The following is an 18568-nucleotide window of genomic DNA, read 5'->3' as shown; positions in this document are numbered from 1 at the left end:
TCAATCCCTATTCAGATATACCAAATGCCCCTGTCCCACTGCCCCTCCCACTACCCCTCTCTTCTTAGTCTTAGACCACCACAGAGAAGCTCTGCGAGACTTGCAAACAGACCTCATTCTCCTTGTCCCACACAGTGTACACAAACCATGCAAAAATGTTCCAAAAACATTCCAAGGATGACCTCTGCGTATAGTCTGAACAATGCCAGTCTCACTGAAGTTTAAAAGACAATGAGTGACGCAAGAAGAAAACGGAGCCGGTAAATAGATGCTCTTCACGGCAAATACAAACAAAGAATTTGTGTCAGAACGCACATACACAATATAACTCTGTGCTAATGTTACAATGATACCCAGTGGAGTACTCTCTCTTTAACATCTACTTGGCATGGCTTGTTGCATGTGGATTCTTTTTTAGATTTCTATCTGGGTCTGATTTAGAAAAATATAATATTATTTTTTGCCATGATTAGTATATATAAACTCACCACCAGAATGAGTAGGACAGAGTATTTTACAAAAGACAATTTGCTGCCTGGCCTTCTGACCTAAAATAATGCAAATGTTTACAAAAAAGTTGGGACGCTGTGTAAAATGTAAAGAAAAACACAATGCAATGATGTGCAAATCATTTAAATCCTATATTCAATAGAAAATAGTACCAAGAAAAAAAGTATAAAATGTTGAAACTGAAAATGTTACTGTTTCTTGGAAAATACATGCTCACTTTGAATTTGATGCTAGCAACATGTTTAAAAAAAGCAGGGACAGAGGCACCAAAAGACTGCAAACGTTGTGTAATGCTAGAAAATGAAACATGGATGAATATCACACAACTAATTAGGTCAATTGGCAACAGGTCAGTAAAATGATTGGGTATAAAAACATAATTCCAGAGAGGATGGGTCTGTCAGATGTGAGAATGAAGAGGGGTACCCCACTCTGTGAAAGACTGCACAGGCAAATAATGCATCACAATGTAAAATACACAATATCATTAAAAGAGAATCTTGAGTAATCTCTGTATGCAAAGGACAAGGATAACAACCAATATTGGACAGGCCCTAAGGCGGCACTGCATTAAAAACATATGATTCTGTTGTGGACATCACTGCATTTGCTCAGGAACATTTCCCAAAACCATTGTCTGTGAACACAGTACGTTGCAGCATCCACAAATGCAAGTTAAAACTCTATCATGCAAAGAAGAAACCATACATAAACAACATTCATAAATGCCAGCGTTTCTCTGGGGCCAAGCTCATTTTAGATGTACTAAGGCAAAGTGAAAAATCTGAGATTCTTTTTGGGAATCATGGACGCTGCGTCCTCCGGGCTAAAGAGGAGGACTGTCTGGCTTGTAATCAGCGCACAATGCAAAAGCCAGCATCCATGATGGTATCTGGGTGCATTAGTGCACATGGCATGGGTGACATGCACTTCTGTGAAGGCACCATTAATACTAAACAATATATAAAGGTTACGAACAACATATCCTGCCAGTGCAGATTAAATATTTTTCAGGGAAGGCCTTGCTTATTTCAGCAGGTCAACGCCAAACCACATTCTGCATGTTACAACAGCATGGCTCTGTAGTAAGAGTCGGGGTGCTAAACTGGCCTGCCTGCAGTCCAGACCTGTCAATTATTGGAAACAACTGGCACATTATGAAATGACAAATACAGCAACGGAGTCTCCAAACTGTTGAGCAGCTGCGATCCTATATCAAGCATGAATGAGAAAACATTTCACTTTCAATATTACAGCAATTGGTCTCCTAAGTTCCCAAACGCTTACAAACTATTGTTATAAGATTCAAAATTATAGATACTGAATCTCTAAATCCCAAAAACATGTATGTAAGTATATTTCTTTCTGCAAAGACTCTATAGTTTCCTGTCAAATTAAGCATTAAAAAAGAATTGCCATACATAACAGTGAAAGAAAATGGAAAATGTGTTTTTTATCCTGCTTTTACATTTAAAGTGTTTTTAAACTAAAGACAGCTTTTACCACTGCAAAACCAGAATGACATTTTCTAGTTTTGTCTCAGTTTCTAACAATGCACTATGACTAAAACAAATCTATTTAATAGCTGTTTTGTCAACAAAAAAAATCATGCATGTCAAAGTTGAAACTACTGTTGCCTTTTTTTGTCATTTTGTCATGCTGTACAACCTTCAATAATTTTTATAATTAATATTTGGTTATTTCCCAGAGACTATAGCAGTTCATTCCCATATTAATCTAAAGGTTTAGACAGCATCGTGATTTGACCTTAACGGTCACAGTAAGATCTTTTGTCAGAGCGTACCACATTCTTTTCATTTAACAACAAATTGCACCAACAATCAGGCATTTAACCCAACACAGGGATGTATGTCTGGGGTCTGGAGTGAAAACGTCACTAGGGGATAAACCCTGGTGATTTAAGACTGTGGCATGTCATTTGCATAACCAATGAGCCAACCATTTATAGGAAGTCTCGGTTACACCGTGTAAATATTGAAGCACCACGTTCTCCTCTGAAACGTGTGCTGGGTCAACAGATGGCCAAGTCTTGTCCACAGAATAGTTTTTTCAGAAACTCTTTCAGAAACCCCATCATGTAGTAGGCCTATTTCAGCAGATAAGGTTGCTCAGATTACTGCATGGCATTGATTTTAAAGGATATTTCAGTCTCAGATCAGACCAGACATTGCACAACACATTTGACACGTTTGTTTATGCTCTCTAACAAATTCTGGTCAACCCAGGCCAAGGCAGAATGCTACTTAATGCTATTGTTTATTTTCTTTCTTCATTCAGGAACTTTCTCACCAAGTAAAATATGTGCCAACTCAAGTCATTAACACAAAATAAACACTGTGCATCCTGTATACGTCCATTTTCTGTTGCTCTCTGCTTTAACACCTTCCTCAAGCCTTGTTTGGCTTCCAGCTGTCCAAACAGGCTGACAGTAATGAAGGGTATGGGTCAAACAGTAATGTAAGTGGGAAAATGGCCACTGGCACCACTACTGGGCTTTGAATAACAAAGATGTTGATGTCACTGGGCTTTGATCATGGTGTGTTGATTAGAATAGTGAACTCCTCTAGCGAAATCCTTAACAACAGAATATAGTAGTTTGTTTGTTACTATCAAGTGAGATTAATCCATTACTTGCCGGTCTGCACCAGGGAATGATTTGTTGGAAATTAACATGATTGCTAAAATGACACATGTGGATGGGTGTCCAAGGGAGCTTTCAATAATCTTAGTATAAATCTCAAAACAAATAATTCCCTGGCAACATTCCAAATCTTATTATCCAACAAATTTACATTTAAGTGAAAGGATCTACTTATCCATGTGAGAGGTGTATTCTCTATCTCAACATTTAGGTCTTTCTGGGATCCATATCTCTTTAGTAAGTCCTATGACTGAGTGTAGTCTAGCACAGAGGCGTGAGGGTGAACAAGGCACTGCGTTGAGTGACCACCCTTGCTGTCTCTGCAGGCATGGTGCTACACCAGGGCTGGGGGGTGCTATAGTCACGTCACAGATCTGCTTAGCCCCAGTTCAGCCCCCTCAAGCATTTTAGAATTTCAAAAACAAGAACTTCCTTAGAACTGTGACATCATGAAAATCAACTATTTTCTTAGCCCCTCATGTATCGGTCACGCACCTGGAATGATCAATCAATCAATCAATCAAATGTATTTATAAAGCACTTTTTATATCAGCAGTTGTCACAAGGTGCTTTTACAAAACCCCTGGCCTTAAACAACAGTAGTGTTGAATTTCAGTGGTTAGGAAAAACTCCCTATGAAGGAGGAAATTTAGGAAGAAACCTAGAGAGGACCCAGGCTAAGAGGGGTGGCCAGTCCTCTTCTGGCTGTGCCGGGTGAACATATTAAGAGTACAAATTGTAATAATTATTAAATGCATGTGGGCTGAGTCACAGATTCTATTTAAACCTAGTCCAGGTCGGAAGGACAGGGACAACATGGGGGAGGGGGGAGGAGTCAGCTGAAATCGTCAAGTATCGTCTTGATCTGCAACACAACCAGGAAGACTTTAGACCAGAGGTGTCAAACCGGTTCCACGGAGGGCCGAGTGTCTGCAGGTTTTCACTCTCTCCTTGTACTTGATTGGTTAATTAGGTCACTGATTGGTTAGTTTCTACCCTCACCTGGTTGTGTAGGTATGAACTAGGAACCAATTTATAGGAAAAACCAAAAACCTGCAGACACTCGGCCCTTTGTGGAACCGGTTCGACACCTGTGCTTTAGACAGTGACAGCAATGGGTCTTTCAAGCCTGGTATTCCTCAGGTGTGGGCCAAGACCTCATGTCCAAGTTTAAAACGGCAGGAGACCGGGAAAATTTAGAAAATGCATTCCTTAGATCTACAATAATTTATAGTGGAGAAGGAGAACTGACCCTACTCCCCCAGCACATTAATATAGCAGCGTAAGATCTTGGGGCTGAGACAAGGGGGTCCAGTGACACTATGGCCCTATCTGGGGAAGGCACTGGACAGGGCCCAACAGGCAGGAAATCAATCCACCCACATTGCCAAGCATCAACCAAAGGGAGACCCACCAACCGCAACCACCCTGAATGAGGGCCGAGTATTGCCAGCAGAGTACAGCCCAATTGCACAAGTGCGCAACTGAGAGACAACAAGCCAGTGACTCCACCCCTGAATGGCACTGGAGGGAGGGCATCCCAGTGGCGATGAGAGCCCACCTGGCAAGACAGCAAGGGTGGACAGTATCAAGCCTTCTGGTCACCTTCATACCCCTGGGCCAGGCTACACCTAATCATAGACCATGCTGTAGAGATGAGTCTTTAGTAAACACTTGAAAGTTTGCACTGAGTTTGCATTTCTAACTTTAATTGGCAAATCATTCCAGAGTAGAGAAGCTCTATGGGAAAAGGCCCTGCCTCCGGCTGTTTGTTTAGAAATTCTAGGTACAATTAAAAGGCCTGCATCTTGCGATCTTAGGTCACGTGTAGGTACGTATGGCTGGATCATTTCAGCAAGGTAAGTAGGAGCAAGTCCATGTATTGATTTATTGGTTAAGAGTAAAACCTTAAAATCAGCCCTAACCCTAACAGGCAGCCAATGTAAGGATGCCAGGACAGGAGTAATGTGTTCAAATTTTTTTGTTCTAGTTAGGATTCTAGCAGCTGTGTGCAGCACTAATTGAAGTTTATTTATTAATTTGTCTGGATAACCAGAGAGAAGAGCTTTGCAGTAATCTAATCTAGAAGTAACTAAAGCATGGATTAATTTTTCTGCATCAGTTTTTGATAGAAAGTTTCCAATTTTTCTTGAGTTTAAAAGCAAGAAGTTCTTTGTCATCCACTTCCTAATATCTGAAACACATGCTTCCAAAGTAGCTAATTTAGGGGCTTCTCCATGCTTCATTGAAATATATAGCTGTGTGTCATCAGCATAACAGTAAAAATTGTGATTCCGGATTATATCACACAGAGGCCGAGCCTTGAGGAACACCAAAACATAACTTTGATTTGTCAGAGGATATGCCATCCACACATACGAACTGATATCTTTCAGATAAATAAAGATTTAAACCAGGCTAGAAAATGTCCTCGTAGCCCAACTATTTTTAGTGTGTTTGGTACACATCCGGAGGAAAGGGAGCAATTTATTATGTTCAACATTGGCTGACATAGCACAGAAAATAGCTCCTTAAGTAATTTTGTTGGAATCGGTTCTAGCTGACAATATGTGGGTTCAGAACTCATTACAAATTTAGTGAATGTGTTCAGCGATACGGGATCAAATCCTGGGGCCGTGTCTGTGCCTGTGCCTTGCATGGTTCGGTTTCCATTGGAAAATGTATTTTATGCCACACTCTACAGTGGGTTGATTCACTGATTCTATATTTCTGTCCATCTTCTCGGAACACACTTTCTGTTGTCTACCATATGTTGTCATTTCATTAGCCCGAGGGTCTAAGGTAAGTCTGTCCTGTCTGGTGCTCTCTCTCTTTCTCTCTCTCAGGCGCATGCTGTTGTGGTCTACAGCCCCCCTAGAAGTTGAATGTTATCCAGTGAATCTTTAGAACTTCAAATCTAACGCTGTTACATTTTTTTGCAATTGCTAGGACCTATTTCTCAATACTTAGGTCAATTTTCAAAACTCTTCACACAGTGAGCACAACAGCTGTCCATGTGGGCTAAACTGCGGATCATTTTTTATTGCTTTGGCACAAAATGCATTCAACAATTACCTCTTTCAAATTACATTGATTATTTTCTCACTCAGACACCACCGCCACCAAAACGCTATGTACCCACAGGCCAATTTCCACGTTTACATACTCTTTCAAAATTGTTAAACTGAAGTTCTAAACCTTGCATTGAATAACATTGCAATTTGTTACATTTTGAAATATATTCCAAACCCAAAGAATGCAATACTATCTAAACATTTAGACCAACTAAAGCTGATTTCCATTGTAGCTGAACATAGTAGTCTTTCAGTTTCTTTACCATATATGCATCTTAGAAATCATTTTATATTTTAATGTAAACATGGACCCAGCCAGAGATAGAGAATTGGCTGACAGAGAAAGAAGAGTGGCTGGGGGAGGAAGAGGAGCACGTATGTGTGGTGGAAGATGCGTGGTGTAGTCTCAGATGATATCATATACAGGTGCTGGTCATAAAATTAGAATATCATCACAAAGTTGATTTATTTCAGTAATTCCATTCAAAAAGTGAAACTTGTATAATGTATACATTCATTCCACACAGACTGATATATTTCAAGTGTTTATTTATTTTATTTTGATTATTATAACTGACAACTAATGAAAAATTAGAATATTGTGAAAAGGTTCAATATTGAAGACACCTGGTGCCACACTCTAATCAGCTCATTAACCCAAAACACCTGCAAAGGCCTTTAAATGGTCTCCCAGTCTAGTTCTGTAGGCAACACAATCATGGGGAAGACTGCTGACTTGACAGCTGTCCAAAAGACGACCATTGACACCTTGCACAAGGAGGGCAAGACACAAAAGGTCATAGCTAAAGAGGCTGGCTTTTCACAAAGCTCTGTGTGCAAGCACATTAATAGAGAGGCGAAGGGAAAGAAAAGATGTGGTAGAAAAAACTGTACAAGCAATAGGGATAACCGCACCCTGGAGAGGATTGTGAAACAAAACCCATTCAAAAATGTGGGGGAGATTCACAAAGAGTGGACTGCAGCTGGACTCAGTGCTTCAAGAACCACCACGCACAGACGTATGCAAGACATGGGTTTCAGCTGTCGCATTCCTTGTGTCAATCCACTCTTGAACAAGACACAGCATCAGAAGCTTCTTGCCTGGGTTAAAGACAAAAAGGACTGGACTGCTGTAAATTTTGCATTTCCTTTGGAAATCAAGGTCCCAGAGTCTGGAGGAAGAGAGGAGAGGCACAGATTCCACGTTGCTTGAAGTCCAGTGTAACGTTTCCACAGTCAGTAATGGTTTAGGGTGCCATGTCATCTGCTGGTGTTGGTCCACTGTGTTTTCTGAGGTCCAAGGTCAACGCAGCCGTCTACCAGGAAGTTTTAGAGCACTTCATGCATCCTGCTGCTGACCAACTTTATGGAGATGCAGATTTGATTTTCCAACAGGACTTGGCACCTGCACACAGTGCCAAAGCTACCAGTACCTGGTTTAAGGACCATGGTATCCCTGTTCTTAATTGACCAGCAAACTCGCCTGACCTTAACCCTATAGAAAATCTATGGGGTATTGTGAAGAGGAAGATGCGATACGCCAGACCCAACAATGCAGAAGAGCTGAAGGCCACTATCAGAGCAACCTGGGCTCTCATAACACCTGAGCAGTGCCACAGACTGATCGACTCCATGCCACGCCACATTGCTGCAGTAATTCAGGCAAAAGGAGCCCCAACTAAGAATTGAGTGCTGTACATGCTCATACGTTTCATGTTCATACTTTTCAGTTGGCCAACATTTCTAAAAAAAACTTTTTTGTATTGGTCTTAAGTAATATTAAATTTTTCGGAGATACTGAATTTGGGATTTTCATTAGTTGTCAGTTATAATCATCACAATTACAATAAATAAACATTTGAAATATATGTCTGTGTGTAATGAATGAATATAATATACAAGTTTCACTTTTTGAATGGAATTACTGAAATAAATCAACTTTTTGAAGATTTTCAAATTTTATGACCAGCACCTGTATATGATATACATGTATATGATCAAATGTCCCTCCTGGAAGCATACTACCAGATGACCAGGGATTGACCAGGCATGCCAAAAGATTGTTTCATAGGTTTATTACCCAAAATGACATAAGATGTGGATGAGAACATGTGGCCAAATGCAGCAGACAGGGATGACTAGCATTGCTACTGTATCGGTAGATGGTGTATATTCAAATTATTGTTATATGTTGGAATCACTCAAGGCCAAAACATTTTATACAACATATTGAACCATATTTGGTTAGAAGTGTTGGCTCAGTTCCTTTTCTGGGAGTTGTTTGTGCTTTCATTTCTGTGAAAATAGAAAACATTGATAAACTAATTGCTGTATGATTCTGGGTTTCTTTTATTTTGTTTTCAGTACAATGTAAACAAAAACATTGACAAGAACAAGTGGTTTTTTTTCAACTAACTGAAGAATGTCTGCTAATTTTATCTCCCAAAAGGATCAAATTCCATGTGTCAAAAATTTTTTGAATTTTACAGAAGTTGCATTTTCAATGCGATGTAGAATTTGTCCACTCAAGTCACAGAAATGTGTTGTACATCAGTGAACCTTTAAGGACCAACATCTATTTTTAAGACTCAAAAAAGGACAATTTAAATTACATGCATTTTATTATCTCAGTAACTGAAAAAAGTAAATACAATACCCACTAAAACTCAAGCCTAAACCAGCTCGGATCAGGCTTCCCTTCTTCAGCTCTTGGCAAAAGCACTTGTAAAAAACACTGGTTATTGTCACAAGTACTATAAAATGCAATTTAGTGCAAAGGATAATTGGTCAGTAATATCACAAATGCAGCATTCAACAGTAATTCAGGCTAATACTAATAAGGCAGAATTTCAGCATGGGCCGGTGGCCCAAATCTTCCTGCCTGCCGTTATAGCAGTGGCTTCAGTTTGAGTCTAATTTCAGCATTAGAGCAGTGAAAATGTGAGTTTGGGGTGAGGTTAGTGCATACACCACCACATCACTGCCAGCGAGGCAAACAGGCCTAGCAAATGTTTGCCGGGGCCAATGGAAGTGGCTCCGTTGCATAGGTTGCTGGTGCAACATTGAAAGTTGAACTTGGAGATAGATGGGAACATCTGGGTCAGCTGGTCTTGGTTGCAGTCACTGTATTTGATGCACTGGCGATACGTATCTCCCCCTGCACCGAAGAACAGAGGAGTTAGAGGACAACCTGGAGACGTGAAGGACTATCATCTATTGTTTCAGATGACGTGTTTTACTTCACCTCGTTCTTTCAGCGTCAGGCAGGCATCCTCAAGGTTACAGTGCTTGGTGCTTGTGCAGCTCCCTGTATAGTCTATGCAGTTGATACATTGGATGGCAGAGCCTTGGGGAAAACAAAGGGGGAGAATGAAAAGAGGGTAATCTGCAAACATTAGATGTGAATTCCATGTAGGGATGGGAACTATGACACGTTTTAGAGATATGTAGCAGGGTTGGGGATAACATTTGAGTCAATTAAAAACATAAACCAAAAATTCAGTGCCTTTTGGAGAGTATTCAGATCCCTTCACTTTCTCAACATTTTGTTGGGTTACAACAAAATGTATTCATAATTAATAAATTGTTGCCATCTGCACACAATACCCCACAATGACAAAGCAGAAATACGTTTTAGGAATTTGTGCCAAATTATTAAAAGTAAAAACCTGAAATACCTCATATACATAACTATTCAGACCCTTTATTCAGTACTGTCGAATTGCCTTTGGTAGTTATCACAGCTTTGAGTCTTTTTGGATAAGCCTTTACCAGCTTTGTGCACCTGGATAAGGGCAGGTCTCCATAGCATGATGCTCCCAACAGCCTGCTTCACTGTAGGTAGGGCATTTGCCAGGTGATGACCGGTACCTTGTTTTTGACAGATATAGTGCATGACATTAAGTTTCATTTTGGTCTTATCAGACCAGTGAATCTATTTCCTCATGCTCCCAAGTGTCCTTCAGGTATGTCATATCAAATAGGAATGGCTTTTGTCTAGCCACTCTTCCATAAAGGCCTGATTGATGGTGCTGCAGAGATGGTTATACTTCTGGCAGGTTCTCTCATCTCTGTACTGAAACTTTGAAGCTGTTAGTTGGGTAAAAGCAATTGGGTTCTTGGTCACCTCCATGTCTAAGGCCCTTCTTGCCCAGTTACTTAGTTTGCCTGTATGGCCACAACTCTGTATGAATGGTGTGTCTTGGCATGGACAATGTTAGGTTTGTGCCACTCACGGCATTTTAGGTTTTGTCCGAAAAGCACCAGCTTGCCTCCACTCCTATGATCCAGCGATTTTCTTACACTGTGTGAAAAGCTGGTACATACATATTCAGAAGGACTTAAAGCTGTCAATTTATCAGAAAGGGTCTCTTCCAAATATTAATGTGTAGGGACCGAATACTTGTGCAAACAACATTCAGTTCAATTCAGTTTTTAATTATTTTCAATGAATATTTGACCAACATATAAATAATGTCACCTTAAAATAACTGAGTTTGAGTTTCAGGGCAAACAAATTATAATACAAATACACACTAATTTAGTAAAATGAATGAATTGGTCAGGTTTTGAAAGATATTTGCAAGGCACTGTCCATGAATATAGACAATGTAGCATGTGTATGAATTTCCCCCGGTCCATCCCTTTTCACCAAAACTGTTGTTTTGGATCATATTTCTTAGTGTTTCAACTGCAAGATCAAGCTCCAAATTACATGTACAGAGTTAAAACAAAAGTGAGTGGAAAAACAAAAAATGCTTACCCAATCCAAATAAAGCAAAACAGGAGACTAAGCATATTCCAAGATAGTTTCTCATTTTGCTTTTTGTTGTCACGTCTGAAAAACAATGACAAGTACTGTTAAACATTTTTATATTTATCTGAACAAAAAACTCCCACACACTGTCTACATCACTTGCAATATCCAAAATAGATTTATTAAGAACAAATAGATTTATTAAGGACCTTCATCAGGTTATTTTAGGTAGAATAACAATAATTGATGCCCATGCATCTGGGAGGGGCTGGGAGGCAGTGTTTCCAGGTTAAGCAAACATTTCCAGTGCAGACTGCTCAAAACCAAAATGCCTGAAAACTAGCCCAACTTGTCAGTGCACAGAATTGACTATAAGATGCTGTATATAGGCATGTGAAGCCATGGATACTACCGTAGCTGAGGTCTGACTATGAGAACAGCATAGAAACACACAATATAGCATATAAAGACAGAAATGGTACGGCCAAGGTGAAGTTCAGAAATAGCACAAAATACACGCCACCCGTGATCAATTAATTTTCACCCACCACACTGTTTAAAAAGTAGCCCAATTTGTGTGAAAACCACAGATATGGCAACCCTGGTGGGAGGGGTTACTAAGCCATTTCTAAGTAGTTCAAAGTGAATCATTCCACTGTCCGAAGGATCATCTACATATGGAGGAAATTCAAAGCTGCCTGTTATAAGATTCAAGATTGTTACTCAAGGTGTCTACCAGGGCTCAGTACCTGGTCCCCTACTCTTCATCATCAACATCAGTCAATGTTATTATAGTCCTGTTATTATAATCAGTCCGGTTATTACAACCATCATTTCCACTGCTATGCTGATGATACACAAATATATCTAGCAACCAAATCTCTCACCAACCCACCTCTGAACCATATTGAATCCTGCTTCCCTGCAATAAAAGCATAGATGAGGGAAAACACCCTCAAACTAAACATTGGAACTTATACACCGTTGTTTCTCCACCCCCCACGCATGTAACCTTTGAGTCATTCTGGACTATACACTCTCCTTTGATCAACACATTAAACAGAATATAAAATCTTAATTCTTCCATATCCGCAACATTGCCAAACTCAGATCTTCCCTGTCCAGTCCTGTTGCTGAAACCCTAATACATGCATTCATAACCTCCCATCTTGACTACTGCAACTCCTTACTCAACGGCATCAAATCTACAACCCCCCATGAACTCCAAATGGTTCAAAACTCTGTGGCCAGACTAATCAGTTGCACAATGTCCCTGCAGCATATCACCCCTATCCACTGTCTACAAGATCCTACTACAGATATATAAAGCACTCAACAATATCGCCCCTGCCTGCCTCTCTGACCTTCTTCCATATCAATAAAATGCATTATTTTTATTATTGTAAAAGAGGACAGCATCACAGAGTTGCCTCTTGCCAGTTGAGGACCTGTGAGGCATGTTTCACAAACTTGACACTAATATACTTGTCCCCTTGCTCAGTTGTGCAGCGGGGCCTCCCACTCCTATTTCTATTCTGGTTAGAGCTAGTTTGTGAGGTTCTGTGAAGGGAATAGTACACGTTATATGAGATCTCCAGTTTCTTGGCAATAACTTGCATGGAATGACGTACATTTCTTTGAACAAGAATAGACTGTCAAGTTTCAGAAGTTAGTTATTTGTTCGGGCCATTTTGAGCTTGTAAATCCAACCCACAATTGCTAATGCTTAAGATTCTCAACTAGTCTAAAGGCCTGTTTTATTGCTTCTTTAATCAGTTTTCAGCTGTGCTAACATAATTCCAAAATAGTTTTCTAATGATCACATGAATTACACAAGGGTTTTCTCAAGATTTTAAAATGATAAACTTGGATTAGCATACAACGAGCCATTGGAACACAGGACTGATGGTTGCTGATAATGGGTCATTGTAGTTGTGATCAATGTGATGTTATTTTAATGGACATAAATGTGCTTTTCTTTCAAAAACAAGGACATTTCTAAGTGACCCCAAAACTTATGAACAGTAGTATATTTCTTTAAAATCACAACAGTTTTCACTATTCCCATTGACTTGTGAAACCCTATACCCCACTGTTCTGTCAAGTGTTCCTGGAAGTCTGGTCATATTGCACGCCTGAGTTAAATCTTTGACATTGCATTCCTTTTCACACTGGAATGGCTAGAAAGAAAATCTTTATGAAAATTACAAATACAGAGATTTGACAGTTAACATTTTTAAAAGCAAGCAAACCACAAGTGATATTTATCTCTGCATGTGAGGTGATTTTTTTTTTATTATCCAGTGAAACTTTCCATAATGAAAAATTGTGACACAAGAACATGAGAACTATTAAACACCTATGGGTGACATTGGAACGACATGTTAGGGCTCTCCAGCACCATCATCAAAACACCAATTTAGGGAATATCTTTTGGAATCAGCAGAGTTCCAGAGACTCGTAGAATCTTTTCCATGCGCATTAAAGCTGTTCTGGCAGCTCATGGTGGACCAACACCTTACTGAAACACTTTATGGGTTTTCCTTTAATGTCACCTGTCGGTTTATCAGCACATTATTGGTATAAAATACAACAGATATTTCATCAAAAGAAACTCAACTTAAAGACATTCCAGGACTTTTGGCCACTGGTAATATTAGTGGCACTGGTAAGACAAAACGGGTCCTCGCAAATTGTATACTGTCATACATTTGTCAATAAGTGCACCATGTCATAAAAAAACGACACTCTTTCAAAGCAACTTTTAATTTCTACACGCCATTGTGAATGTATTGTAGGAAATGTTCGGGGGAGTGGATAGAGTGACTTTATGCAAAAAAATCAAGGGGCACTATGTATTTGCAATTGTTGCTGGTATTTTACTCTGCAATGTATTTCATAACCATTGAGTTACATTGTCACAAAGTTCCCCGTGCCTTTAGAGCTCACACACCTGGCTGAAATCTTTCTTGGTCTAGACGTTGGCTTGGTATCAAGAGATCCCTGAATTTTCCACTTCTTAATAAGTGATTGAACAGTACTGACTGGCATTTGCAAGGCTTTGGATATCTTCTTATACCCTTTCCATCTTTATAAAGTTTCATTATCTTGTAATGCAGGTCTTTTGCCAGCTCTCTTCTGCTCCCCTTGTCTCAGTATCTAGCCTGCTCAGTGCATCCACATGAGAGCTAACAAACTCATTGACTATTTATACACAGACACTAATTGCAATTTAAAAAGCCACAGGAGTGGGAAATTGACCTTCAATTGCCATTGTGTGTGTGTCACTATGTGTCTGTAACAAGGTCAAACATTCAAGGGTATGTAAATAATACCCACTATTAATTGAAATTACTCTTAAATATGATCAAATATTATTTGTTGTCAATGTTTTCATAAGTACATTTTCTTAAACAATTAATACATTCAGTTTAGATGTAGTACATTGGCCTCTTACTTTGAAATGTTCCTAATTTTCGTGACCCGGGAGTGTTTTAATCTCCCAAGATGCTGATGACAGTAGGTCCCCGTCCACCTAACAGGTGCTGGCACATAAGCGCAACTTTTATGGACTTTAAATCCATGGTTCTTGGAAATTTGGAACAGGCTCACAATTGGTCAATTCTTGACACCCAACCATAACTCTGAACAGACCTAATGCTCCCGAAAAGGGTCTGAATACTTAGAGTATGTACAGTGCATTTGGAAAGTATTCAGACCCCATCTGTTTTTCCACATTTTATTAACTTGCAGCCTTATTTTAAAATGAATTACATTTTACAGCATACCTCTTCATTACCAAGCAAAAAATAGATTACTAAAAAGGCAAATTCATATAAAAAAAACAGAACTATAACTTTTACTTAAGGATTCAGACCCCTTTATTTAAAACTTTGGCAATGATTACAGCCTAATTTACAAGCTTTGCACACCTGTAATTTAGGAGTTTCTACTATTGTTCCCTGTAAATCTTAAGCTCTGTCAGTTTGCATGAGGCCCGTCACTGTAGTCATTTTCAGATCTTTGTTGGAGGCTTTGTTGTTTGATTTGGTTTAGGTCCAGGCTCTGGCTGGGCCACTCAAAGGCATTCAAAGACCTTGCCAGAAGCCACTCCAGCTTTGTCCTATCTATGTTTAAAGGGTATTTGTCCTTTGAAGGTGTACCTTTGCCCCAGTCTGAGATACTAGGCACTCTGGAGCAGGTTTTTAAATCAAGGATCTGTCTGTTCTGACAAATTGCATCTAAACTAAGGGGGAAGGGGTTTCCCTGCGTTTGCTGCATTTTGAAAAATTGCCGTGGGGTAAAGTTAGTCAGCCCTCAGGAGCCTGGGGCCCCAAGCAGTTGCCTACCTTACCTGGTCAGTAGCTATGCGTCTGGGTCTGTGGATCTGAATCTACAATGTGCGTGTAGTCTGCAGATTTTAATCACAAAGCAGTTGACTCACAAAGCACAAAGAAGTTGTGCAACAACTTCCTGGTCGTATTCACACTTTCCCATGGGACCTGCGGGAAGTTTAAAAGCCAATATAGTACAATCTGCAAGCAATGCTTTGCCACTGTCGGCTAGGCTACTAGAGTGGAAACACTTCTAACATGATAACGTCAATCATACAGATACCACTCTATTATCTTGACCCACAAACCGCGATACGTACCGAAACGTGTGCCCACAGTAACGTTGCATCCCTAGTATAAATACACAAATGTATTCTGTCCTTACCAACTGTTAAGTTTAGTCTAGTCTAGGGTCACACTCACGGATAACGTTAGAGTTGGGTAGTACATAAAATTATCCTAGCATTTCTATCCTGTTCTTTAGCTTGCCATTGAATCTCCTAAATCGCAGGTTTTTGTAAATTTTCATGCAAATTTTAGCATTTGATGAATTTGCACGTTTTGTAGTGAGGTCGCACTGACTTTGCAGTAGGAATGGTATTGGCCCAGTGATAAGCGTTGCCTGGTTTCCTCCTCTTGGTCTGAGAGTCCTTTGAGAGGCTTTTCGCAAACTCCAAGTATTTTGTAGTGCCTAATTACTGAGGAGCAAATTTGGTCTCATCAATCTAACACAAAGGCCATATTGATAGATTTCTGTCAAGATGGTTTTCCTTCTGGAAAGATCTCCACACAGGAACTCTGGAGCTCGGTTAAAGTGGCCATACGGTTTTTGGTCACATCCCTGACCAAAGCCTGGTATAGCTGAGCAGTCACCTCTAGGAAGCATGTTGGTTGTTCCAAATGACTTCCATTTAAGCATGATGGAAGCCAATATATTCTTGGGGACCTTCATTGCGGTTTAATTTTTTTGGTACTCAGGGCCTCAACACTCTCCTGTCTCAATGCACTTCAGACAATTTCTTTTACTACAGGTAGATTTTTGCTCTGATATGCATTGCAACTGGGGAACCTAGTATACAGACACTTTCCAAATCATGACCAGCCAATTGAATTGACCCTAGGTGGATTGCAATCCAGTTGTACAAACATCTCAAGGATGACAGAAACAGGTTGTACCTGAGCTACATTTTTAGTGTCATAGCAAGGTTTCTGAATACTGAATATAAATTTGCTATAAATTTTTTTTTGTTTGTGATTATGGTGTATTGTGTGCAAACTGATGAGGACAAATACATGCAATCCATTTTAGAGTCAGGACGTAACATAAAATGAGGAAAGGGTCTGAATACATTCTGAATGATTTCTAAAAATGTGTTTTCATTTAGTCATTAGGTGTACTGTGCAATGATGGATGGCAAACTAAAGTTAATCGTTTAGTAATTAAACCAGTTATAGACTATAAAACAAAATTGAGAATGTGTAGGAGTCTACATACTATCCATAGGTACCACATGTTCAAGCATTTTTATGCTTTATTGTGACAATAGAAAAGACCAAGATTTTACTGAAAGAGCTGGGACCAGATTCAAACCTATGCTACAGCAGTATACGTGCAACAGATGCAGCAGCTTAGATGCTTCTAAACGGCAACCAAAATCTGCTTTACATCGCAGCCACACAACACATCTGAGATCAAAAGATTACATTACAGATCTTTTTTTTTAATACATCAAAATGAATGTCAAGTAAATGTAACTTTTTCCAGAGACGCCCAGATTTCGGAAAACACCAGCTGTCAAACATTTAATCCCAAATTAACATGTAACTGCCCCTTCAGAGCATAGTTAACAACAAATGACAATGGATTGCATTCCAATCAAGTGCATAGGCGCGCAGGGCTTGTTTAGGATTATTTTTAAGAACATTTAAATAACCATAGTTATGTAAACGTGTGATTCCTAATGGAAATAATGCCTCAAACGTTTACCAGACTGAATTAAAACAATGATAAAAACCTGTTTTCTCCACTTACCTTGCTGAATGAGATGGGAGTAGTATTTGCTATTTCAGTGTAGTTTAAGGTTGAGGGGTTAGTACTGTGAGTGTGTGAGGAGACTACATTTCAATACAAACCCTTTTTGTCGCTTTAATATTGTCCCTTTAATGTTGATTAACTCACATTTAGAGAAATACTGTCCATTAAAAAGTTAAGTTGACATCTCGCTGATATTTAAGAAATGATGAAGCAGTGTTTTATTCGTTTTGAAGTTCTTTCTAAATTGATTATTTGATGCTATCCCTGACCTGTCATGCGCAGTTAAACCTTTGTTTGTTTATCTATATATAATCAATTTTATATTCTCTTCCCAATAATATTGAAAATGTTATATGTATTTATTTGTATTGTTAACATTGCATAAACACGTTTTAAAGGACAGTCGGCCATAGTTTTTCAAGCGACAGATACAGTCACAAGTGTGTAAGCGATCGAATGCCATTAGACCGTTATCTAAGTACCTGCGTGAAGTTGGCCCCCCCCCACCAACGCAAAACGTCGTCAAACTATGCTCGTTCGTTTGTGCTCCGTTTGTGCTGTAAGTTTCGTTTGTGCTGATCCGTTTTTAAGATATTAACATAATCTTTTTTGGTCAATCTGAGGTCAACCAGCCCCCCCACATTCTCCAAATTCACCCAAAATAGTCTCGATCGTTTGTGCTTCGTTTGTGCTACTCTGGGTTTTAAAATATTCGACATTGAATTATAGACGACGACGTCACCAGCCCCCCCACATGCTCCAAATTCACCCAAAATAGTCTCGTTCGTTTGTGCTACGTTTGTGCTGGTTTGTGCTGTAAAAAGTTGACAACGTTAGCAAAATAAACATTTAGCGAACCATGCTCAGCGAGATCTGCACGAATTAGACTTGTGGCATTGTTTTATATATACATAGGCTATGATTAGAATAAGCTGATAGCTACCCAACTACCTTCTTATCTCTCGATAATTTCATTTCCGGTGCAAATACACAGCATATTATTAAGAGGGATTTTCTTTTTTAAAAGGACTTTACTTACCGTGCTTGCTCGAAAACAACGAAAGCAATCTCTCATCGAGTGTTTTGGATCGCGAAATGACATGCATCACCAGCCACACCCCTTTGGAAAAACAAAACCGCCCCTTACTGAGGAGCGTCAGTCTGTTGGAAGGGATTGTATCAAAACTGCTGCTGGCA

General features: G+C 39.5%; 1 protein-coding gene across 2 annotated transcripts; it reads right to left on the bottom strand.

Annotated features, from left to right (window-relative positions):
* Positions 1-8577: 8577 nt before the first annotated feature.
* cd59 (CD59 molecule (CD59 blood group)) lies at positions 8578-18503 on the bottom strand. Of its 2 annotated transcripts, NM_001303759.1 has the most exon segments (4): positions 8579-9403; positions 9491-9592; positions 11009-11083; positions 18411-18503. In NM_001303759.1, coding segments are annotated over 4 exon segments (444 nt in total). In that variant the 5' UTR covers positions 18478-18503; the 3' UTR covers positions 8579-9203.
* Positions 18504-18568: the final 65 nt, after the last annotated feature.

The sequence above is a fragment of the Esox lucius genome, chromosome 2, assembly GCF_011004845.1.
Source record: "Esox lucius isolate fEsoLuc1 chromosome 2, fEsoLuc1.pri, whole genome shotgun sequence".
NCBI classification, from domain to species: domain Eukaryota; kingdom Metazoa; phylum Chordata; class Actinopteri; order Esociformes; family Esocidae; genus Esox; species Esox lucius.
Note: the sequence above shows the minus strand (reverse complement) of the source record. Positions and strands in the feature narration are given on the sequence as shown.